This window comes from Sparus aurata, chromosome 17, assembly GCF_900880675.1.
Source record: "Sparus aurata chromosome 17, fSpaAur1.1, whole genome shotgun sequence".
Classification (NCBI taxonomy): Eukaryota; Metazoa; Chordata; class Actinopteri; order Spariformes; family Sparidae; genus Sparus; species Sparus aurata.
Window position 1 is genome coordinate 33,884,536 of NC_044203.1, and position 25,920 is coordinate 33,910,455.

At 41.1% G+C, this 25,920-nt stretch overlaps 1 protein-coding gene and 1 long non-coding RNA gene across 5 annotated transcripts; one reads left to right on the forward strand and one right to left on the reverse strand.

Annotated features, from left to right (window-relative positions):
- Positions 1–1,190: 1,190 nt before the first annotated feature.
- Positions 1,191–20,919, forward strand: LOC115567992 (uncharacterized). 4 transcript variants are annotated; one of them, XR_003981310.1, is made up of 7 exons: positions 1,191–1,307; positions 3,269–3,364; positions 5,580–5,729; positions 6,983–7,739; positions 9,635–10,174; positions 10,518–10,731; positions 18,078–20,919. It is a non-coding gene; the product is annotated as an uncharacterized LOC115567992 (long non-coding RNA). The 4 variants fall into 4 exon arrangements; XR_003981311.1 differs by having other exon boundaries at positions 10,521–10,731; XR_003981313.1 differs by having other exon boundaries at positions 10,041–10,174.
- LOC115567991 (cortexin-3) lies at positions 16,337–25,920 on the reverse strand. The gene is made up of 2 exons (XM_030394978.1): positions 25,621–25,920; positions 16,337–18,413 (listed from the first exon to the last, which is right to left on the reverse strand). Exon 2 carries the CDS (start codon positions 18,333–18,335, stop codon positions 18,084–18,086), a length of 252 nt encoding a protein of 83 aa, XP_030250838.1. The 5' UTR covers positions 18,336–18,413; positions 25,621–25,920; the 3' UTR covers positions 16,337–18,083.

Genomic DNA, 25,920 nt, shown 5'->3' on the forward strand with positions numbered 1-25,920 from the left:
TATATCTCCACTGTTCAGCCACAATATTAAAACAACTGACAAGTGAAGTGAGCATTAATCATCTTGTTACAATCAAATGTTCTGCTGGGAAACTTTGAGTTCTGTCATTTCTGTGGAGCCTCTTTGACAAACACCACCCACCTAAACACCGTTCAGACCAACTACACCCCCTCATGGCAAAGAACCCAAGGTGTCAAACTGGCCTCCTCATTCTCCAGATCCCAATACAGTTGAGCATGTATTGGATGTGCCAGAACCAACTCCCATCCATGTTGGGGCCCCCGTGGATCGTTCTTGGCTCTGACTGCATCCAGTGGAAACTCAGTTGGATTGAGATCTGGGGAATCTGGAGGCCAGGTTGACACCTTGAGCTCTTTCCCACGTTCCTCGGGTCGTTCCTGAGCAGTTTTTGCAGTGTTGCAGGCGCGTTGTCCTGCTGGGGGGGCACTGCCATCAAGGAGTGCTGCTGCCATGAGGGGGTGTACTCGGTCTGCAGCTGTGTTTGGGTGACTGGTGTTTGTCAAAGAGACATCCACATGAATGCTAGGACTCATGGTTTCACAGCCGAACATGGCATTGGAACACAATGATGAATGTTATTTATTTCACCTGTCACTGGTTGTAATGTTGTGGCTCTCAGTGCATACACATGTTGAATGCTTTTTACAGATACACTCAAAACCTCCACAAATAAACACAAAACTTCCGCAAAAACACACAAAACTTCCACAAATACACTCAAAATCTCCCAAAAAAGACTAAAAATCTTCACAAATACACATAAAAACTCCACAAAACTTCACAAACTCACTAAAAACTTCCACAAATATACAAACATTTCATATATATACTCAAACTTCCACAAATTCACTAAAAACGTCCTCAAAATCCCCACAAAACCTGCACAAAGAGGCATGAAACTACCACTGCTCTTCTTTCTCATCTTGCAGGTGATGGACGGTTGAAAGGACGAATCACCAAGACGAGCGAGACGAGCCAAACGATGGAGACGAGCCGCCACAGGAGCCTGAAGGGAAAGTGTGAGTTTCTTTCACCTGTACTTTACGAGGGGGATCAAACATGGCTGATATATCTGCAGAGTCCTGATGGTCACTGTTTGTTTCTCCTGAACGAGAGCAACCAGGAGCTGAAAGTGTGGGCACTTTGTGTGGGTTTCCTGAACTGAATCCTGATTTCCTGTAATCAAGTTTTATGGACTGACTGAATGTTGTCTGGTTGGTACTCGGCCCAGGACAGGAAGGCTCTGCAGCAGGTGATCCATCCACAGAGCATCAGTGACAGGAGAGGTGAGGTGTCTGCTCAGAGCTCAAAGAATACTGAAAAGACTAACAGAACCAGAAGGAACCGCTGACGTAGCTTCTGTCCTCAGGCTGTGAGACTCCTGAACATCCTCAACAAAATAGACTGCTTTGGTTTCTGTCCGTCTGTGATGAAGCAATAAATCAGTCAAACTTATTTTACAAGCCTGGTGTTGTCAAATGTTTTCTATCAAATCACTAGGAAGTGTTGTGCTGCTTGCAAACAGACTCACACTCTCGGCTGTAAACACAAGAGCGCCACCGACCCTCAGAAGCTGCCATGTTCAATTTCAGCCTAAATGTCTGGAGGAGAACAAACAGAATCAGTTTTCTTGACTCTCGCTGTTGTTCCTTCATCATTCCCAATCCACATCAATTCATTCAGAATCTCCCTTCACTCACAATGTAAAATTTTGCAATAAGAGTTTCTGTGTTTTAATACGGGCAGGAGGTGTTAAGCAAACTCACAAACATTCTGTCATTCATCAAGGCAGAAACTCCTGTCAAATATTAATGTTCCCCTTCTTTGTTTTTAATAAGTATTTTGTAGTTACTGAATACGACTTAGGGTCAGTCTAATGTCCATGGCTGTCGGCCATTTTGTCTTTCACAGACAGACCACAATTGTCACGTAAAATAGTAATCAAGCATTTAACTAATTGCTCAATAAATATAGGCATTAATAAAATAAATCATTAGTCTAAAATAGACTAAATTACAAAGTTTTCTATATTATTATAATAAATGTGTCATTGTTTGATGTTTTGAAGAGTAATAAAATGAGGAATTATAAATGAAAATATTAATCCATCGATAAATTGTTCAGATTAAAAAGGGATTTACAGTTTAAAATTTATTTATTTTTTATTGCAGAAGACAAATCGCTGGATTCACAAACTGAATTAAGAATACAGATTGTATTATTTGAGATGTATATTTACGTAAAGCATGTGTCTGAATGGTGCCACTGTACATCAGTAAACTTGCAAACTCAGTAAAGTCAGGTGAGGTTTTATTTGTTTGAAGATATTTAAATAAATCTTAAGGAAATCTTGTTTTAAAAACGGATTACTTTCGATTATAATAGAGAACATTTGACTTGGAATTAATCCAAAAAGCTTTTTAGTCTAGAAAGTTTACAGGTTCTGCCTCAGCTCGCACCACTAATTGTCAGAACTGGGTACTGACACTATAATGAGGTTATAAAGAGGTCTGAGACATTTAATCATCGTGTTTTTACAGACAGGTTTACATGTTAGCTTACGCGTGTGTCTGTTGGAGAGTGTTAGCGTGACGCCATTATCGTGTTGTGTAATGTTAACTTGTTAGCATCGTTATCAGAGTACAGCACAGTTAGCTAACAGGCTCCCTGTGTTGTGTTTAATAATATCTCAGTATGTTAGTATGTCAGCATCTAGAAGGTCATTTTGAGCAGCTAGAGTAGTTAAACACACAGTATGCAGCCTCATCGTAGTCTGCACAGAATGTATTCAGTGTGTTTGTCTCAGTTCTGGTTTAATGTGTTATTTAAATCACTGCACTGACTCCCTGTGGGTTTTGAGTTGGGGCCTAAGTCTGCTCTGGTTGGTCGGTTCACACAAGCCTGAGCCACTACAATGCAGGATAACTGAACTCCGGTCAATCTAACCTGTAACTAAGAATGATAACCAGGTTTGCCGAGCAGACCACTAACTGCTGAACTGCTAATTATCTGTCTATAGTTTCAGTGTTACAGTCCCGATAAACTGAGAGAAGATATTAAATCATGATTTTCTGAAGTGCAAACTTAAAGCTAAACTTAAGACGAAACCTGTAATAAAACGGTGGATGGATAATATCATTTCAACAAAAAGAACAATACATGGATTGTATGTAACTTAGATCAGTCCAAATGTTCCTCCTTGTCTGGACTGTTGTCTCATCTTAGTGTTTCTCCTACCTGCCAGCAGATGTCACTGGCGTATCCTGGGCAGCAGCATGGAACTGGACAGGATGATGATGTCAGGGCTCTGATGACCAATGAGGCTCTGCTCGCCACAGACTGGGTGAGGTTGATATGGGTTAATTATGGAATAATCTTCCAACTAATCCATTATGAGATGAGTGTGAATGCTCGCCTGCTTCCAGGAAACGGAGATTGTCGGCTATTATTGTCGCGTTGAACTTGGCAGTGACAGTGTGACAGAAACGCTGAGGCCTCATATTGAGATCAAAAGACAAGAAGGAGCAAGAGGAAAATTGACGAGACACTTTCTGTATACACTTTCTGTACACGCACAGGACATCGCTTCTGCTTTATCACTTTTGAAGGAAGATAAAACAAACTAAATTGCCTGTAGCAGCAGCTCAAGTTTGCTGTGTTGCAATGCTTCAAGACAAATTAGCACATTATATAAACTTCACGAACCTGCCGATCATTTTCTTGTGTTATCTATTGATCATTCGGTCTACAAAATATCTGAAAACAGCGAAGAAAATTCAAGCTCAAGGTTATGTCATAAAATGTCACATGTTGTCTGACCAGCAGTCCTAAGCTTTAAAATATTCATTTACAGTCAAGTAAGAAAAACAAAAGCAGCACATCCTCAAACCTGCGAAGCTGAAAAATGACTCAAGTGATTAATAATTAATCGATTATGGAGATAGATGCCCTTCATTAACTGGCCCTTCCAAACTGACGGTGCTTTTCTGAGCTTTTCTACAAGCACAGATCATTCTATGTCTATTGACTGTATTATATATTATTGCCTCTATGTACCTAATACAAGAATGTAAAATAATTGTTTTTCACATTTTATTTTGTGTTATTTTAAAACACACAAGTCCACATCAAAATTCCACAGGCATCTCCTCTGACTCTTATTATCATATCTATATATAACATTCATTTATAATTTACTGCTCACGGGCTCTGTGTACATCACTAATGCAAATTCATTGAACTCTCTCTTCCGTAATGCCACCTGTATCTACTATACGAGGACAGGTAACAAATGGAAGGGTGTCGAGATTAATTTAAGAGCAGGAGTTCTGTCATCCATCCGTCACAGTGTGGCACATTTTTAGAAACATACGTAAAATGAGTATCAGCAGCATTAAAGAGCACGTGATTTGGTGAATTCATGCCACGTTCACATGACGTCTGCATTTTAAAATGTGGGCAGAAATAGGAGCTTTCACCTCTTGAATTTTTTACAACTACAACTTCATTTATATGTATGAATTCGTTATCAATCATTGATGAAATGAAACAGATTTGTCACTCGTTTCCAAAGCAAAGCTGACTGTGTGAATATGACAGATGATAATTCAGATTTCTATTAACCCAGCGTGTCAACATTGGTGGATTAGCTGTCGTGTGTGTGGTAATGTATGATGCGGAGGACGGGGGGGACCTCAAAGCTTTTGACAAACTCCTGCATCAGTCGTAATTACACAGAAAGAAACTAATGTGAGAGTTTTTCTTCGCTGGCAGTTTGTGTTTGTGGAAAATTGCACATGTCCTGAGCAGACGTAGAGACGTAGATGTACTGTAGAGGAGTTTTTACTACTTTTTAACCTCCAGTTTTATTACATTTTAAAGTAATTGTAACAGTAACAGTAAGTTGTTTTATAATATGTGGCTCTGGAGGTGGTTAATTACTCAAATTACATCAGTGAAGATATCCTGGCTTGTGTTAAAACTACTGATTTTTAACACAGTTTGAAAATGTGAGTGTTAACCAGGCAGAAAGTGTGTCTCAAAAGAAGCTATTGAATTGCATTATGGGAAGTGAGCATGACTGGTATAACGGACTAAATGTTAGGATAACTGCTGTCTGCTGGATTTTAAACTATTCTGTTTTATGTCATTCTCTCAAGAGTTCTCCAACTTTATGAAGTCCAATACTATGTAACTTCTCTTTTAATGCTCTTCATCCAGTCGTCTTTGGTATCAGTTACTCACTCAGCAGCAGCCTCAAACTTACATAAATTAGTGCTAAAGTCAAGGATTTGAGCTTTCTGACCTGAAGATGATAGAGATTCACTTAATCATTTTTTTCAATAACGAGTATCGAGTGTGCCTCAAACATTGAATATAAGCTGTCTGAACTCAGCAGGATCCAGACTTGATGGTGTTGAACTGTGGGAGTACAAACTTTGGGACCTCATGTAAAGTGAAACGGGATAAAGATGATGAAAAATCATTTCACAGATCTCATCACCTCCAGTTCTCCTTTACACATTTTGTTCCCTCTTTCTCCTCTTTCTCTCCTTCAGCTGAGCTTGTCATCACTGCACATTGCTGCCCAGTAAGGTCATCGCTCCTCTGCAGAGGTGCTGCTGTAATCAGGAACCAAGGTGAATAAGACCCCTCTTCGCACGGCCGCTTCAGAGGTTCACTCCATCGCGGTGGACCTGTTAGTGCGGGTGAGAAGAGACATCTGCTCGGTGAATGTGAATGAAGAAGATCATGTTACATGTTACATGAATGTTTTTCACTTTGTAAAGGTGATTGATTCTGAGCTATTGTGAGACACAATATGATTTTAATAGATCAAAAGAAAAGACGTCATTTAAGTTTTTGTTTTACTCTCTGCAGAGCGTTCTCATGTAAACTGGTCAATGTGATAATATCGCGTGGTTTTACGGTTGTATACTGTCATGTACTACATTGATACTACAACAATATTCTAGACATAAGCCTGACAATGCCAAAAATATATGGACACCCAAACATTACACTAACATTTTGGACTCAGGCCGCAGGAATCTGCTGTTATTCAACCACAACAGCATCATGAGGTCCAACTCCAATGTCGGGTGAGAAGATCTGGCCTTTTCCAGTTTATCTTGAAGGAGTTCCTCCCAAAATCTGCCACTCCTTGAAAGGTGCCACTTGAAACTGTTTTCAAATAATACTTGGCATGTGATTGGACAAACAATCTACCTATCACTGCTTATCACGTGGTAGCTTCAACCAGTGAGAACAACAGCAGGAGCCAGCGGTTAAAACAACCAAAGTCAGTCGGGAGAAGAGTGAAAACATCTTTCCCATCAAAAAAAGGCTTCATTGCCATTTTTGCGCTACCCTCTTTGGGAGCCGCCATTGTTGTATTCAAACAGTCACTTCTCTTGCTGGTTCTCACACCTGAACCACGCCCGCAACCACTTGCAAATCCGCACAGTTATTCCTCTACACCAAACTGGAAAAAAATGTCTCTGTGGACCTGGCTTTGTATGTGGGAGCATACAGTCTTGTTAAAACATGAAAGACACCAAAAACAAACTGTTTATATAAAGTTGGAGGTGAAGTGTGGTCTGAAATACGACCGTTTGTTGTTGAATTAAGAATATCTGAAGTGGAAGTAAACGACATGAAAAAACAGCCTCAGACATGTGTCCACATACTTTTGGCCGCATACTGTGTGATATTATATTGTACCATATCCTAAATAATGTATACATGTGTTATGGGTGACCCTGGTTTGAGTGTTTGAAATCATTTATACGTGCAGCAAACAGCCATCAAACAGTTTTCTAGTTGGAGACATAAAAACATGTGAAGCTTGTCTGATATTGGATGTTTGAGAGACTTCAACATCTGCTCTAAATTACATTTTTCAACGTCTAACACCGTTTTCAACATTATTATATTGTGTTCACTCCACCTTACCTTTCAGACGTGCCTGATCACAGACATCTGTTTTCATCACCTCCCTCCGTCTCCCTCTCTTCTGTGTTTTTTTCCTTTCCATCTCTGGCCACTGGGGGGCGCACTGCATCTGTGCAGAATGGCGCCAACATCAATGCTAAAGACATGCCGAAGATGACAGCGCTGCACCGGGTGGCTCAGCGCAGCCACAGGGAGGTGGCCGAGCTCCCGCTGAGGTACGAAGCAGACATCGACTGCCTCAGCAAGTTCCACGAGACGCCTTTGGACATCGCCATGGATACCAGCAACACTGAGCTGATGATACTGCTACAGGTGGACGGACGGATGGTGGGGGGACACACTAGGGGAGAGAGAGAGACAGACAGAGTTGAGAGAAAAACAAAAAAGGGGCAAAGATGAATCAGATGTCAGAGTGAGACAGACGGATGAAGGGTGGGGAGACGAGGATGGATGAAGACAGAAAGAGAGAGAGAGGGGAAAGAGAAAGAGACACCACGAAGATGATGAAGGGAGGGAGAGGATGAAAGGGAGGAGAAATTGATGACAGGGAAAAATAGATATAGAAGGACAGACAATTGAGAGGGGAAAAGAAGGGTGAGGCATGCAGGGAGGAGGACAGAGAAGCAGAGACGAGTCAAGTCGGGTCAGCTCAGTTTCTCAAACACCAAACACGTTGTTGCGAGGTTATTAAACAAGATAAGAGAACGGGAGACACTCGGGGAGGAAAAGACAGAAAATGACCCAGCAGATTTCAGCCAATGCAGGTAAAAATGAAAAACGGGGGAGGAGAGGCGGCGAGAGAGATGGACAGATAGATGAAGGCGGGGAAGACAAGGAGACATGGATGGATGAATGAGGGGCTTGTGAGCGAGGCAGGCAGGGAGGGAGGGAGATGGACAGAGATTAGGGGGGGAGAGCAGAGCGCTCCTCAAAGGGAGGGGAGAGAATGGGAGAAAAAGGGGGGAGGCAGCTGGGAGATTAACCAAAAGAGGAGGAGAAAAGTCAAAAGAAAATAAGAAGACGAAAGTGTGAGACTGCAGGCGCCGACATGTTTGCACGGCACCCCTGTGATTTCAAACATACGTTTGATGTTTTCTAAGTGCGACTCGCGAAGCTCCGGTCGGACTTTCCCCGGCGTTGCTATGGTTTCAGTGGCCATGCAGCCTCTCTCTGCCAGACAGCCATGTTGCAAACACTTCTTACCACAACACCCGTATTTAGACACCATTTCACACACGATGGGATTAGGACCTCGTCTTTGAGCGCAAACAGGATCCACACTAATAATTGAAATAACAGAACTGTGTTTGAGGATTATGTTGAAATGAGCAGATGCAGTATTTCAGAAAAATGAGATTATAATAGGCCCACATGCTCTCCTCCATAGGGTTTATATAAGAGAGGTGTGTGTGTGTGGGCCTTCAGGTGCTACGTAGGCGGTTGTAGTTAGCGTTAGATAACTCCCCTCCCCGGTCATGACTCTTCAACTAGCCAGGATACAGATAGTAGGGCCTTGAGCAAAAGCAGCTGGTTGACCCGTACAGAAGTGCAGTGACACGTGTTTATGAAACATGTACACCCACCACAGCCACGAGTGTGAAAACGCTCCCCTGACGTCAGAATTAGAAAGGGATGAATCACCGTTAGTGCAACACGATAACTTACCGCTGTGCTCTGATGAGGTGAGAAGCGAGACGAAAATGGAACACATGAACAAATGTTTGTTTCCCACCCAGAAAATAATGACATTGTTTTCTCTCTGTCATTAAGTCTGTGCAGATAAAAACGTCTTCCTTTGTTTGAAATCACTGCAGATGCCACAAGGTGCCCAACAGCTCTGAGAATGAATCGTCAGTGGCTAAATAATGAAACGATCTATTTGTTTGAAACCTGCTGCAGCCGTCATATTTTATCCACCATTAACTGCTTGATCGCTTTGAGCCGAAAAAATGGGAACGTCTCACCATAAATGACTCTCACACCTGCAGCTCTCCGGGGCTAAAACTGTTTGGCTGTGACTCTTTCTAATAGAAAGAAATTAGCGGCTAAAAGTGTCATTTTCCAGTTACGTAATGCTGATAAACTGCAGTGGTGTCAGCTAAAGACACTAACAGCAGATGACTGTTCTGTTATCTTGTGTGTAAACCTTTGATGTCAGTTACAGACCGATGAAAACGGAAACAATAGGGTCGTACTTTACACATCAAAGCCTTCCAGTGTTTCATTTTATGCCTTTATGTCACTTTTTAATTGGATGACACATTAATCTAAAACGTAATAAGAGATGAGAAACTTTATTATATGCCACGTTCTCCCTCAGAAGGGCATTTAAATGTCCGTGTAAGTGATGAAAAATTAGGATTTAGATTTTAGCTCTTAAATTCAGATCTACAGTGAAGACCAAGCGGTGATTTACTAAACGAAGGAAAGATTTTTCAGATAAGATGTGGTGTTAATAATAATGTATCACGTGACTATTTATGTTGTTAAAGGTGTCACACATACTGACGAACCCACGGGTAATTATTATTAGATGGTTCCCGACCACTTTATTGTGCATTTTTGTGTCTGACAGCTAATTGTTTTGGTGTGTTGCAGCATCCAACTTTAAACCTCTCATCCTCTCTTACTTTCTTGCTTTGGTTTTTGGCTTCTGCAGGCAGTTGTTTTCAGTGGAAGCGCCGAAAGCCAACTGCACACTATCTGCTCAGCACCACAACTAGCTGGTGAACAAAGTGGAGAACTGAAAAGCCGAAGATTGGGATGTTTTTCAAAACAGAGATAGTGTTGGACAAAAACTCATCCCCAGATGAATGCTAATGCTGCTCCTTTACTGCTAAGATCTATAAACAATTGTTTGAGTACAGGTTAACCAACTTAGAAGGTGATCGTAAGTCAAGTTAGTTGTGTTTACAGCTTGTTCCTGCTGTGCCCGAGTAAAAACAAAATCAGTTAATCGAGGGTTATGTTCGTGTTTGTTTTGGACTCTCTTGTGCAGTATATCACTTTGTAAATTATTCTTTACTGCGACAGAATTCAAAAGCTTTTGTTGTGTGTTTGCACAGGACGGCATCCGAAACCAGATAAATATGAACTCAGATTCCCACTTCATCATCCCGGCAGGTGGGCTACTCAACCCGTCAGAACTGATCACCACCACCAAGACAAGACCGCACACGCATTCATCACTTGTGTTAAGGTGCAGTGATTAAGTGCAGAAATGAAGAGACAGAATTGATGAATCAAGAGCAGATGGAAGGGACGTGAAATTCAAATTTGTGCAGGTGGGGGGGGGGAAAAAAACTAAATCTCTGGAGACTCACTGTGTTATCTCCAGAGACGTATAATCACATCTGACAACAAACAAGCAACACCTGGAGTGAACGCCGCCATCTAGAACAGAAACAAAATGGCAGGCAGTTGTAGAACAACAATCAAGATCCATCCATTCGTTCCTTTCATTTCATCCAGCCATGCACATTAAAATCTCAACGTGTAAAACTTTTATTTGTTGTGAAACATTCTGTACTTCTTTTGTACAGCAGCATATTATCGGGAGTAGACGATGGCGGCAGCTGTTATCTAACCATGCAAGCCAACTGTTGCCTTCAGGCAAGACAGCTGCTAGGTCGAGTGTTCAGAATGTGGTGGGCGACGGTGGGCGGAAGGTCATTACCGGAGTGACGGACCAACATGGCAGGCTGCAGCCAGAATCCCCGGGAGAGCGGTTCATCGTCACCCTGCAGGGGCAGCAGAGTGAGTGGGCTATCACTGCTCTCCAGTACACACCAGGACCTAACTGAGGACAGGGATGCATTGACGTCACAAAAACTGATTTAAAAACAGCAGGATTATAACAGAAATTAACACGAGATACACGTCCGCAATCAGTTGGTAACATTGTTGAAATTCTGCAGACTTTGCTGTGACACTGTAGGGGAATTCAAACAAAACAGAGGTGCTGGAATTACACAAAGAGTCTCTTATTTATACCTGCTGGGACACGTTCCGGCAACCTCTGGATGACATTGCAGTTCACTTGCCTCTTGGATTCAAACACGACTCGTGTAAAAACCTTAGAACAAATCCTGAATAAATTTTACTGCAAGTGGCAAAAAGCTGCTTATTGAAAGAGGGTTTATATGTGATGGGAGGAAAAAGGGGATCAGACACATGAGAACGTCTCACAGTAACGCACATGTGTGAATGTGGCAAATACCTTATTCCAACTTAGGTGTTTTTGGGGGAAAAGGAAAATTAAGAGTTACATTTCATGTCACATTCTCTTGTTACAGTACATTAAGTCACAACTACATCAGTTAGCATCACTAGACTTTGTTTACTTCAACCTACCAACTCTTCTACAGTAACAGCTCGACCAAATTTACTTTTGTGTTAAAAAAAAAAAGACCCACGGTTAATCTTATATCTATTTTTATGAATCAATCTGTGTACTTTGTGTTTACGTCCTTCTTCCCGACCCGATCGGTGATGAGGGCCCTCAGACTGTGATGTGCCACTGTGCCTCAATGAAGGTGCACAATACGGACAAAAATAATCATGAAGCAATTACAGTAAGAGCACTTCATGCTCTCTTATCCAGGGTGACCTACAGCGAGCAGATAGGAGCTCGGTGTCGGGCTCAAGGACTCTTATACAGAATGCACGGCAGTTGATGGATACAGCTTATCTTTTCTGGTAAATCAGACTTGTGACCTTTATGTTTATAGAGAAGCCTCTTTAACTGCTAAGCCACCATTCATCCAGTTCTTTTTACTATTATGGTGAAAAAAGAACTAAAAGCAGGTGAAAAATGTCTCCCAAAATGGCTCTTACTCTGTGCAGACTGCAGATACAATGTGATCATTATTCAACCTTTAAACATGGCAGCAAAAGAGACAATTCTCACAGAATACATTTAGGGAGCAGGTTCAGGATCTTGAGCCAAAAAAACATTTGGTTAAGGGGAGAAAAGCAACTGCAGTCAACAGTGTTACATGATTTGGAATGGGGTTATTTATTCACACATCCATACGCTCCTTATTGAAACTGTCAGGTGACATTTGGGGACATTTTATTCGCACCCAAGGACTTTAGTCAGGCGGCCTGTGTGAGGAGGCAAACATTCAGGAGCAGGAAAACTGACTTTTAAATCGGTTTTAGAATAGCCTGCCATCGCCACGCCAATTTGCAAATGCAAATGAGTTTGGAACCTCTCAGTTCATTTTAGATTTCCAAAGGGAAATATGAAGGGGCCCGAGCCTAAATGCCTCTGGAGGCCGCTGGACGGACCTGCAACCAGCCGGAGCAACGAAACATGCGATCTGGAGCTGAGCTCGTTGTTGTGATGGCCGAACATGCAGAGCTCAAAGATGATTTATAAGAGAGAGCGTGTTTACAGTCGGAGGTGTGAAAGATGTACTGCAGACTACAGACGCTGGTGCACTGTGCCACGACAGTAATTGTCACATTATGCGGGACTGGTCTGATAAAGTCTTGCGTATAATCTGTGTCATTATACATGAAATCAATTTTGAGGCATCTTCATCAGAAGCCTGCTGAATCATCGCTTTAGAAGGTAAATACAAAGAAATACATTATCGACTCGCATCACCAATCTTTTAAGACTGCAGAGTCTGTCAGGGGGAAATGAAATGCCAATTCTGTGAAACAAGTTGGAGTTAAAAGCATTTTGTAGCCGTATTTTCATTTAAGTTCACCACTCTATCATTTCTTGTCGCATTCAGGATGGTTAGTTTTGTCACATTGACACTTGTTGTCTCCCGTCGTCAAAGCTCAATATCGGTTGTCAGTGATGTTTCTCACAGTGACTGTTTTTAATTAAAGATTTCACCGCATCACATCTGTTGCTCTGAATTTAACCATTTTTAATCGGTGTCGTGAAAGTCTTCCGATCCCTGAAGCTGAAGCAGGAGGGAATAATCTCCTCTGTCATTTCTTTGCAAAAAAAAAAACTAAACAAAAAAACCCCACTTCAAATAAAAGATCAAGTATCCCTCTAGGTTTAAATGTACTACACGGAATTTTTAACTCAATTACTTATGCCGCTATATGACCTACATAAACAGGTGAGACCCATTTCACTGGGGTTGTGATGCTCATATAAATGTATTTAACAGATGTTTCTCTCACTATCCAAGTTCATCGGAAAAAGTATTTTTGGGTCCCGTATTTAATGCTGTAATTACATCATCTGACCACCATGTCAAACTGGCTTCAACGCCCTGTTAGACGAAAACTCGGATTACTTTGTTTCACCATCGTCATATTACAGTTATTAATCCTACATACCTACTTAAAAAAGATTAATAGTCGTGGTCAAGATCTTTAGTAGTGAGGCGGTCGTGCTCATACCGCTTTTATCAACACAAAGAAAAGTTCTTTGTAGCAGCTTTAATCTAAAGTCAGACCTTCTTTGTGAATGCAGAACATTCTGTTTGGGAAATCAGTATTAAATGGAGTTGAATAGATCCAAAACACAGACTTATCTCTTTCCACTTACATAATAATGCTGTGTTTTAATTTCTAATTGGCATCATGTTTATAAAAATCCAAACACTAGCTAGTTAATATCTGCATGTGAATTTATGCAGTCGTTTATGTAAATTGTCCACATTATTTTGTGCAGCAGCCAGTGGAAGTATTTATCCTCCAGCTGCGCCACTGAATCTCTCCAGTGGTCACCAGTAATGACTGTCATTATACTGGGCAGCTCCCAGTGACCAGCAGTCGGGCAGTGCGGTGAAAAAATATCGTTGCACTCGTAAAACCCTTGAAATGTGGGCACAGCCCGGCTCAGTGGGAGGCGGTGCTGCTGTTTGATGTGATGTGTGTTCTGCAGCAGCTGTCTTCACACTTTAAGGACTAAAGCAGATTGTGGCTGACATGAATCTGACAGACCAGCTCCAAACGAAGGAGACGGATCACATCGACCCTGTTTCATCCTCCTCACACAGGCTGCCTGTAATTTTCAGAACGGATCTCACATTTTAGCTTTAAAAGGCACTACATGGCCCGAGTCCTCGCTATGTTACAGGCGCTTTGAAGGTCGTGTGAGCACTCACCTAGCCTGAAATCACCTGGCGGGGGCCCTCGGGCCGCCCCACAGGGACCAGGAGTGACAGCACCTCATCTGTTAGGGCCCGAGGCCCAGAAGGTCCTGCCTGAGGAGAACGGCTAGTAGAATCAGTGATGTCCTTTTAGAATCAGCTCTTAAAATGCAGCTGTACCCGACTCTTGCCTTCTTGGTTTGTTTTCACAGGGGGGGATTTGAAATACCCCCTTACACAAACCAATCCATCAAACTTAAAACAAAGACTATACCAACCGCCTATATACGATATACTTTATTGTCCCTGTTGGGAAATTTGTCTTGGACTGAAATGCTGCGCACTCCAACATGCAGTAAATAAACTACATAACACAAAACAGCACTAGCTGTTTCAGTCACAACGATAAATTCCACATGCCAAATATTGCACCCACCCCATGTAAAACACTTGTATTATAACCCATAATTAATTAATTTGCAGTGAACTAAAGTCAGATAAAAGCAGCAAAACCTCAAAATAAAAAAGCTGGAACCCACAAATATCAAGCATTTTTGTCAAAATGAATCAAAAATGATCAAAACTGTCGATTCATTTCCCTTTTATTTTGCAGAAACCTTTACGCACGGCGCGCTGCATATTAAAACACAAAGACACAAAGCAATCTAATATTTCCTCTGAAGGCTGCAGACTTGAAGCGCTCTTGAACAATGCTGGCAATCAGCTTTTCTTTGGTGCCAATGTTCCCTGAAGTCTCCCGCGATTCGTCACTGAAACGGGCGGCAGACTTTTGTAAACGTCACCGGCTCTCGGGAATAAGAGGAATCACTGCTAAAAAATCAATTATACACATATCAGTAGTTCCTCTCATATCCTCACGCACAGCTACTCACACTCACAGAGGGAACGGTCCATTCCAACATGCTCAGAGACCATTAAATTAACTGGAGGCTGAATAGTGAAATGGGGCATTTGGAAAGGGAGTAAATTCAGTATAAGGCGTTTGAGCGTGCGCAGCAGAGAATGAAAATAATTCAATTATGAGTGTCTTTCTTTTAATATGAGTCATGTTGCATAAAGCATGACTGCGATATTGATCCATAATGGTTAATGTTCCCGGCTGCCGCTCCCTCTGGCAGTGTAACAACGTGTTTAGATTGGATTATAATCTTTGTTTGGCAGGAGCTAATGAGATTTCAGTAAGAGAAAATGAAAGCTTTCAATTCCCAAAAAGTGATTTGTTTCTATTTTGGTTATCGCTCGGAATGATCAGAGTTTCAAACGTCTGAGGTGATATTTAGAGAAAAACAAAACTATTTCTGGATAGGCAATGGTTTCAGGAGGACTGGATGGTGTCGTTCTCGTCAAATGAAGGATGTCTAATCACTCCTCGCTTGTGTTTCCTACCTCCCAGACGATTGTCTTCACTACTCACAGCTGCTTGTGTAACGCGCTGCCTTTCCTCTGTGCCAGCATGCACCGAGCGAGGAGCAGCTTTCTCAACAAATGATGCATGTTTAGTTCTGCTTCCACATCGCAGCCGTTATCAGCCGAGGATGGCATCCACACCACTATTTAGACTTTTTTAGAAAGGGTTCGGTAAAGACGTAGGTTGTCTCTGTTACATAATAATCCAGAAAGCGCAGACTGCACATTTCTCCTCTGTGGGATCAGCTCGCATTTAAAATTCTGATCCGCTTCAGCTCACGGCCCTCCCTAAAAAAATGGGGGAGAAAAAAAAGAAAAGAAAAAAAAAACCTGTGGATGTCTGATATCAGCAGAATTATTAAGTAACACACAACAGATTCTCTCGCAAAACAGAATTCAGAGGTCGATCGGTCCCACGTTCTGCTTCAATGTGAGAAATGAAGCAGGTGTCTCAGGGAGGCGTGCAGCAGATGATTGCATATCAACATATTCAGCGTCGGTGTCAGGCAGATTGTTATTCTGCATGGCGTTCTGGAGGGTCTCGGCTCAAAGAGCAGCCTCGGCCTGGAGCCTGGAGACTAATGTGTGTGTGTGTGTGTAGCCAGACAAAGTGTCTGGGTTCACAGAAAACCAATCGAGACACCTGCCGGCTACGACTGCCAGCCGCTGATAAAACAGGAAAAGAATATATCGGGCCTCCGGCACATATGGCCGCCTTGAAAAGGGCAGTGTGTGTTTTTTTTTTTTTTTTTGGAAGAACCATTTTTTTCTCAGTTCTCATCCATTTTTTGTTTCTCTTTAACACCTGCCACTTTTACCACCCGGTGAATGAACCTAATAAAATAAAACACATTAAAAAGGCGGTTGTTCACTCTGATCGTTTTTATTACAAAAAGAATGTCGGCTCCAGGCGAAAAAACAGATTGAAAACAAAAAAGGCTCCAGTACAGACAGGAAATAGCTGCTTGAGCGACTGACCCACAGCTACAACATCAGGATTAAAGCACTTCACCATTTATCATGCACGGAGAGCAGCAGGAAATACATGCGGAAAAGAAATAATAAAAGGGGAACACATCACCTCAGCACAACATCGCAAAATCTGCGATAGGTAGGAAAAGGCCACGGCAGATCACAAGAACATCACATGTCGTCGAAAGGGTCAGAGTTCACATCCCGTCCCGGCAGGAACAAGAGCAGGGAAGGGTTTGTTTTTCTTTTGAACAGGTTGTATGACATCTCCGTGAAGTGCAAAGACACAGTCGCATCAGTGATTGGCTGATTTCCCAGTGTCTCCGCTACCTACGATACTGTAAACAATCTACACTATAAGGCGCACAGTTGAAAAATTTGCCCAACGAAAGAGCCACAACATCAGTTCATAAAGGGTTCGATGTGAAAATGCGTCATCTTCAACACCAACACTCTGCAGATCTGGCATACCAACTGTCAATATACCAACTGCAGGCAGTAAAATGCTGTTTTAGTTCCTTTAAGTGGGCACAACACACACGAAAAAACTAAAAACATTTAAAGACAAAAATTCATGAAACCCATTTTCTTTCGCTTTTTCCTAAAACATCAATCTAAACTTTAGTTTGTTTCGTTTAGTTTTTTTTTTTTTCAAATTAGGCACACGGTACAGCACAGTAAACTTTTGTTTTTCTTCAATACCTCTTTTGGTTGCTGACATCTAAAGACGTGGACACCGCACTTCCCTCCGAGACTGAAAGGACAAATTGTATTTTTTTTATCACACACACAGAACAGTTACAGTTACTCACTGCTGGCTTCTATCTGTCAAGACCTCTCCAGAACATTAAAGGGACTTTTTTTCCACAACTAAATCCTTCTCTGTGATTGCCTAAGCCTTGAAACAAGTCTTATCTAACTGCCTAGAAGGAAATGACCACCGCAGAATATCTCACAAAGACATAAGGCATTAAATTCCTCTCATATCACATCAGTCACACGAAGTCTCTCGGAACCTCTAATTCGTGTTTGTCCACAAATGAAGACAAAATACGCTAAAAAAACAAGGACCTCAACAAACCTCGACTATTTACTCTGCAAAGTCTTATTTTTACTAGCTGTTTTAAACACTGATTGTCTACATTATCAATAAAAATCTAACGACGTAAACATGATAAGATGTAAACACTGTTATTATCCAACTGGCTTGGACCCTTGAAAGATGTTGAACCCTGTGTGAGATGTGAGAAAAGTCTTCCACACATGAGATGGAGGAGGAACGAGGTAGTCCACAAGAGAACTGATGCCGGGGGGAGGGGGAGTCATGGGTAAGTGGCTCTGGTGCAACACTTGGACTTCATGGTAGTTTGTGGTTTGATCGATAATCTTCATAGCATAGTTCTGGTTGTCGTGTTATAGTTGAGAATATTCTGATTTGGCAGGGAGAAGCTGTTGAACTCTGATTAGCCGACGAGCTGTCGAAATTCCTCTCAGTCCAAACTTTCAGAAGATTTCCTGAAAGCTGTTGTTTTCCTGATGAATCACCGGTCATTAGAGGGTTTTTTTTTTTTATTTTAGCATCAAATTAGTTTTTTATTTCTAATTTTTTTTCTCCAATTTGTGCACCCGCAGGACTCCTCAGACGATGCGGTAATCAAACGTGTCCTTCTCAGTGTGGTCTGTCCAGTTGGATGAGGGCATGCTGCGGTACGGGTCCAGCAGGATGCGAAAACAGCGTACGATGAGCAGGGCCAGGAAGATGAAGAGCAGCAACACGAAGACGAACGCCGCCTTCTGCTCCAACGTCAGGTACGAAGGCACGTGATGGCCGCCGCCCGACGAGGACAGCGTGCTGCTGAAGAGGCCCTCAGCCATCCTGGGCACATCCATGCTTGATCGTCTCGGCTCCAGCTCTTTGACGGTTGCTTAAAGATTTTGGAGTGGAAGATGGGCTCAGCGGATAAGAACCTGCGAGAGAATCCAAACAGACGGATTATAGTGGAGATCGTGTCCTCTGCGGTTTGACAGATGAAACAGAAAAACCAATTTGTCAACCTAATGTAATCGTAGGAACAGAAAAAGTGACACAACAGAGGAGAGGAACAAAACAAAATGTGTTTCTGGACCAGAACAAAGTGACGCTCAGATTGGTTTATTTTCGGAACTCCAGGCAAAAAGCCCGTTCTGTGAGTTAAGAAGGCTCCGGGGACTCCTTTGGCCTTGAATTTCTGCTGCTCAGGAGGTTTGAAATGGCACTTTGGAGTTTTAGTTATACGACATTTATTGGCGGCAACACTGAAGGCAGGCCTGTCACTGTTTTCATTAAAAACACAGCCTGCTGTTTGAAAATTCAGACCCTGACTTCAACAAATTAAATTGAAATGCAACCAATCTGTATCTGCAAACCAAAGTCCGTGTCACCGTTTCATTTTAAGAATGGATAACAAACCAGGAAAATGGGGAAATTGTTCTCTCACAAAGCTGGAAGGAACATGCAAAGAATTCATCAAGAACGATTTGATGATGAATTGTTGATGATAGTGAAGTACCAGAGAAGTGACTAGCAGATACTTTATTAATGAGCCAGTAGGTTATAATAATTTGTTTAATTTGTTTAAGTATCTGTGAACATGCTGAGTGCGTTCTTCTTTAATTCCTGCTGATTAACTATGATCCAGCTGCTGGGTGGCACGAACTAGTAACGACTCATTGATCACAAATCACTTCATAAGAAGTAGCTCTTTATGCCTCTTCAAGTAAAATGAAACATAATATTGAGGAGTTACTAAGGACAGTCTTTAACGACTTATTACTTAATCATTCGTTACTCTTTTAGTGCCTCCCCTTCAAGTAGAGTGACAATGACAAGTAGTTACTACGTCAACTGATTAATTACTTATTACTTAATCATTAGTCACTCTTTATGTGCCCCCCTTAAGTAATGGCATAATACTGAGCAGTTACTAAGTAGACTTATCACTAAATACTTAATCATTAGTTACTGTTTGTGTGCCCCCTCAAGTAAAGTGAAACATAATACTTATTAGTTACTAAGCAGACTTATTAACTACTTATTACTTAATCATTAGTTACTCTTTGTGTGCCCCCTCAAGTAAAGTGAAACATAATACTTATTAGTTACTAAGCAGACTCATTAACTACTTATTACCTAATCATTAGTTGCTCTTTGTATGCCCCCTCAAGTAAAGTGAAACATAATACTGAGTAGTTACTAAGTAGACTCATTAATGACTTATTACTTAATCATTAGTTACTGTTTGTGTGCCCCCTCAAGTAAAGTGAAACATAATACTGAGTAGTTACTAAGTTGACTCATTAATGACTTATTACTTAATCATTAGTTACTGTTTGTGTGCCCCCTCAATTAAAATGACATAATACTGAGTGGTTACTAAGTAGACTCATTAACTACTTATTACTTAATCATTAATGACTCTTTTTGTGCCCCCCTCAAGTAGTAAAATAATACTGAGCAGTTACTTATTAGACTCATTAATGACTCATTACTTAATCATTGGTTACTCTATGTGTGCCCCCCTCAAGTAGTGATACTTAATACTTATTAGTTACTAAGTAGACTCATTAACTAATAATTACTTAATCATTAGTTACTCTTTGTATGCCCCCTCAAGTTAAGTGAAACATAATACTGAGTAGATACTAAGTAGACTCATTAATGACTTGTTACTTAATCATTAATTACTCTTTGTGTGCCCTCTTCAAGTAGTGATACTTAATACTTATTAGTTACTAAGTAGACTGATTAATGACTTATTACTTAATCATTAGTTACTGTTTGTGTGCCCCCTCAAGTAAAGTGAAACATAATACTGAGTGGTTACTAAGTAGACTCATTAACTACTTATTACTTAATCATTAATTACTCCTTTTGTGACCCCCTCAAGTAGTAAAATAATACTGAGCAGTTACTAAATAGACTCATTAATGACTCATTACTTAATCATTAGTTACTCTATGTGTGTCCCCCTCAAGTAGTGATACTTAATACTTATTTGTTACTAAGTAGACACATTAACTAATTATTACTTAATCATTAGGTACTCTTTGTGTGTCCCCTCACTTATTAGTTACTAAGTAGACTCATTAACTAATTATTACTTAATCATTAAGTACTCTTTGTATGCCCCCTCAAGTAAAGTGAAACATAATACTGAGTAGTTACTAAGTAGACTCATTAATGACTTATTACTTAATCATTAGTTACTCTTTGTGTGCCCCCCTCAAGTAGAGTGATAATCTGTGGTTTGTGGTTTGAGGAAAAGGCCAGAGATATTCTGTATTTGTCCTACCGTCAACCGATCCCATGAACAGACAAAATCAAAAGATGGATTTCTGCTACTAATACTAATAAGTCTCGTCTGTGTATCCGTCTGTGCCACAGAGCTCCATTGTTGTCCAAAAACTATTAAAAAACACATCATTGAGCCTTGCCGTTGCACTTGAGTGATGTGTTCCTTCATTACCGCAACACAAACACTCCAGTATATTTTTTTGAGTCAGGCACACATAAACTGTCCCGCTGCCAAAAAAATACTCACTAGAGCAGCAAATGTGTATCAATCCAGAGTTAAAAATAGTCCCAGACAAATGCAGTGTTTACTCATGTTTGAGTAACATTTTCTTAAAACCACACAGAACAGCTGTTGTAGGTGCGTAGTGATCCTTTTAATGGGACTCGCTGACAGTAAGAAAAACATACGATTACCCAGAAATTCGGGGAAACGGCAGGTTAACAGCTTTTGCCTCAGTCCAGCCTGGCGGGTTAATAGATTTGCCTGAAATAGATTTGCAGTAGCTCTTGGTCACACTGAGCTAAAGGCATACAAAAAACACCTTTAAATTCAAAAATGTGGGTTCAGTTCTTGTTTCATCCAGTGCATGATTAGTATGTTAACTTAGCTCGGTAGGATTTGGTTAAATTAGTTGGATTAAGTTATGATTAGATTGCAGAAGTCAACGCACAATGACTTAGTTATTACATAAATGAAAGTAATTAATGTGATTATGATTAATTAAAGGTGTAATGACACATGAAGCTCAGCTCAGTAAATACTTCAACAGGTGGTTCAGTCAGGTTAGTCAGTTTAGTTGCCTTGGCAGTGTTCTCATTAGCAGTGGACGAAATTTTCTCACAAAACGATTCCATTTTACCAAAATGTGGTGAAATGTAGTTTGAACAAGAAGAGCAGCTTGGGGCTTTCTGCGTGGATCATTTGTTCTGGCTAAAAGAGGAACAATACATTGAATTTGGAAAAGATCGTGGGCTTGTCTGTTCTATAAAAAGGGTTGCAGGCAGGAGGGGGAGGATTCATCAATCCAGATACAGCCAGCAGGACTGTTGAGCGTCCTTTTTGTCTCACGCGATACATAAATACAGCCGGGTCCAGAAGTCTGAGACCGCTACAGGTAAAATGTTCTGTTGTGCATTTGTTTTGAGTGGGATGCAGTTTTCTTTTTTTTGATTTCCAGTGATAATAGCAGTTTAACAACTTAAGTCAGATACATTTCAGTTGACACCATGCACCTGAGGTGGCATGGACTCCACAAGTTTGTGCAAAATCTGATGACTTGTGTTATCCAAGCGTGGTTTGACACAAAGCTTTGCAAGAACAACCTGAAGTGGACCAGTTTGTGGAACAATCACACTGGGATTACAGGTTTTCATACAAATTTGTGGAGTCCATGCCAGCTCAAGTGCATGCTGTCATTTTCAAGCAAAATGTGGACATAACAAATACTAAGATAATACTTAAAATTATGGATATTTTTCAAAGATTCAGCTTTTTTTTTACTCAAATTGCTCAACTGACATCATTTGTGATGAAATCTTGCAACATGAGGGTCAGATGCAGTTATCTAAACCAGAGTTTCCCTTCCACTCTTTGGCTGGTGATCACGTAAAACACAGTAATGACTTCTATTAATAGCGGCTGATTTAACGAAAGCAGTGTTTTTGTTTTCCTTGTTTTCTTTGAATATCTTTGAAAAGACCCTGAAACAGAATGGTGGGATGAAGAAACGGCTGTTTCTCTGCTCGTCTTCTCACAACCCTCAGATTTAACTTTTCTGAAACGCTTTTCTCAACCAAATCATCCGTATAAACGCACCATGTTGTGCTTTACGGTTGTGCATTGTATTGACAAAACGTGAATCCTCATATATATGATAAGTACAGTAGCTCAAAACTGAACCAAAAATAGCCGTGTAGAAATACAGTGCACATTACAACTAAGCAATTTTCATTGCTTTTATCTCCAAACAGGAGGTTTATAACTCTGCTGCGTCACCAGATCTTCAGGGTTTTTTCTGCGTAAGTAAGATTTATCACTAAAAAGGAGCCAAGATGAAGAAAATAACACTCAAGCTGCTGAGCGTGTCCTTGGCTTCACTCGAATGTTGAAGAACTTTCTTAATTGGCTCCATTTATCACTTTCAGATCAATTAGTTCGTTACCAGATCATCAGTGGCCTCTGAGAGATGTTTGCATAACCCAAACTCCAATCTCTTCGTGTTGTGTCCTTCGGTCACGCTTCTGCGAGCGTGAAGGGCCGTCATACAGACTGACAATCGCACGGGAGGGGCTGGCTGGATGTTATGAGGCCGCTTGAAGTGACAGGACGGGCAGGAGAGCTGTCTCTTTCTGCCTTTAGAAATAAAAAATGAAAGAAACCCTCTGTAGGCAGCTCTCAGGAGAGAGACAAGAGAGGGAGCAGCCTTCAGCCCTGCCTCGCTGATCAGCGGCCTGTAATCCATCACACTTAAAACTCAAAAAAATGATGTTTCACAGCAGTGATTCATTGCCCTCGTTGTGAAAAAATGATAAGGAACGGGCATTTTCTCTTTGTCTGCTGGTCTTCCATAAGCGTTTACTGTCAAAATCATAATCTCGCCCTCCAAGGACACAGTGAGGTTACGGGGCATTAGCACTCCGAGGCCAGAAATCACTCACTGTTTGTTAGCGGGTTATGTAATGCACTTCAAAAGACTCCCCAACATTTGCATCATCAGCGACTCCACGGCTAAGTACGCAGAGTTTGGAGCTTTACTTGACAGTCGTGCACAGAGACACGCTACACATTTAATCTTCCCCTGACAACTGTAGAGAGAGAGAGGGGAGCAACACTTCCCGTTTCAAAAGGAAGGTCTGCACCGTTTGAAGAGCGACACGTTCACCTGTCTGCCTCGCTCATCAGCAGCTGCGTTTAAGGGGAGAAAAATAAATACACTATGTCTGATTTCAGATGGTGACCAGCGTTATGTAAGTGCACAAGCTATTTTATTTGTCATCATCGACGGTCGCTGCGGCGAGGACGATGAAACGGCGCCATTAAACACTGAGCGTGATACAAACACGGAGACGGAATTAGAAATGGAGCCAATTATGTTAAAAAGTTGATGTTACCTGCAGGGCTGAGTGCGAGTGTGTGTTTCGCGACTCTGACTGATGAAATTAAATGGTTTGGGAGAATTAGTCGACTTTATTTCTCAGCATTTCAAGACATAAAAGGTCCTGACTGCAAAGACGACTGTTGAGTGGCCACTGAGGAACGATAACAGGCGCTAAAACATATTAAAACTCTAAAACAAATGGTCATAAACATGAAACGTATTCACATATTACACATATTTGTTTCTATCTTTATCTTATTTATTATACTAAATCTCACAGGTTACAGGGAATTCCACACATATTGTTTGTGTATCTGAATCTCTGAATCCTTATAAGCCAAAACATATAAGAAAGATTTCGTGTGCGTGGATCAGAGGAGGTGAAGTGAAAGGAAATGGTTTAGGGGGAATTATTAGACGCCATTTTCCAGCAAGTTGTCAATCATGTCATTACACAAAATGACCTGTTCTGTCACATGACTGCAGAGACGACTGTCAAACGGTAACTGAGGAGCTTTTACAATGTAAACACACACGATATTAAACACTAAAACACTTAAAACCATCAAACAAATGATCATAAATGTGATTAAATGTACATTTGAAGTCTGTTTGTGTCCATCTTTATCTTATTTATTATATTAACTCCCTTACTGAGTCTTTTTCATGGATAATTCCACACATGTTGTTGAATCCATAATCCAACACATGTTCACATTTCAATAACAAAACCAGTAAAACTGATCAAGATTTAGAAAACTGTCATTTCTATGTTTGTGTGTGTGTCAGAGGAGTTGAAGTGAAATGGTTTAGGTGAATTAATGGATCATTTATCAACAAGTTATCAATCATTCGATGATATAAAATGTCCTCTATTAGTAAAATGACTGTAAATCTCCTTAATGGAGATGCAACAATCATCTGTGCAGTGAAACAATACAAATATATGTATATTATTTAGCATTTTGATCTCATATTAAGTCTGTTTCAGAGGGAATTCCACACAAGCTGTTTATGCATGTGACAAAGTATCATTTGAATCATTATAAGCCAACAAATTCTCACATTTCAATACAAAAACCAGTCAAACTGAGCACGTTTTGACAACTGCAATGAAAAAACACCCCATAACCGAGCCGATAAAAACATTAAAGCCTTATATTTCCCTTTTTTTCTAACCATTTTCCTTCCTAACATCATTTCCAATAATATCATGTAAAGAATTACATATTTTCATATGGAGAACAGGAGGCTGAATACCATAAAATTGCTACTTTAGGTGCAAATATGACGCCATTCTAGTCAGTATGAGCATAAACAGGCATTTCATAAACGTATAAATGTAAAATAATATGAATCGTCACGCTGATAAAGTTTAATACGTGTGCTGCTCCTTCAGGATGCATTTAATCCAACTGTGCTCCAAAGGTGAGACACACCCGCAGCTCCAGCAGCGCAGCAACAACTCACTGCGAAATGAGAAGCCGCCATTTAAATGAACATTAATAGTAGAAAATAATGAATAAACTGCACATGATCAGTGTGCTGCAGTTCACTGTGACGAGCCGGTGTGTGATCAGCTGGACTCCTCAGCGCGCACGTGGATGCACCAAAACCTTTTTTTTTTTTAATCTCTCACACCTGGACAGCACAACATCAAACAGACAATAAAAATAAAATCCCTACAGGTGAAAGGTGCAGCAGCCGCCTGCAGGTGAGAGTGGCCGGGTCCGCCAGCACTAACCTGTTGTTCTCGGGAGGGGGGCTCGGGGGTCTCCGTCAGCGCTGGCTCTCCATCTCTCCGCTGGATCACCGACGTGTCTTGTTCTCTTCCTCAACCGAAACAACAGCACCGTCGAGCGGACGCGTCCTCTCAGAGCCGCCGGGCTCCTCACTTCATGACAGGAAGAACAACAAAAAAAATCCTGTGTGGTTGTTTTTGTGTGTTTCTGTCTGAGCTGACTGAGCCGGGCAGACCTCACCCTCTGCTGCTGCTGCTGCTGCTGCTTGTTGTCTTCTTCTTCTTCTTCTTCTTCTCTTTTTT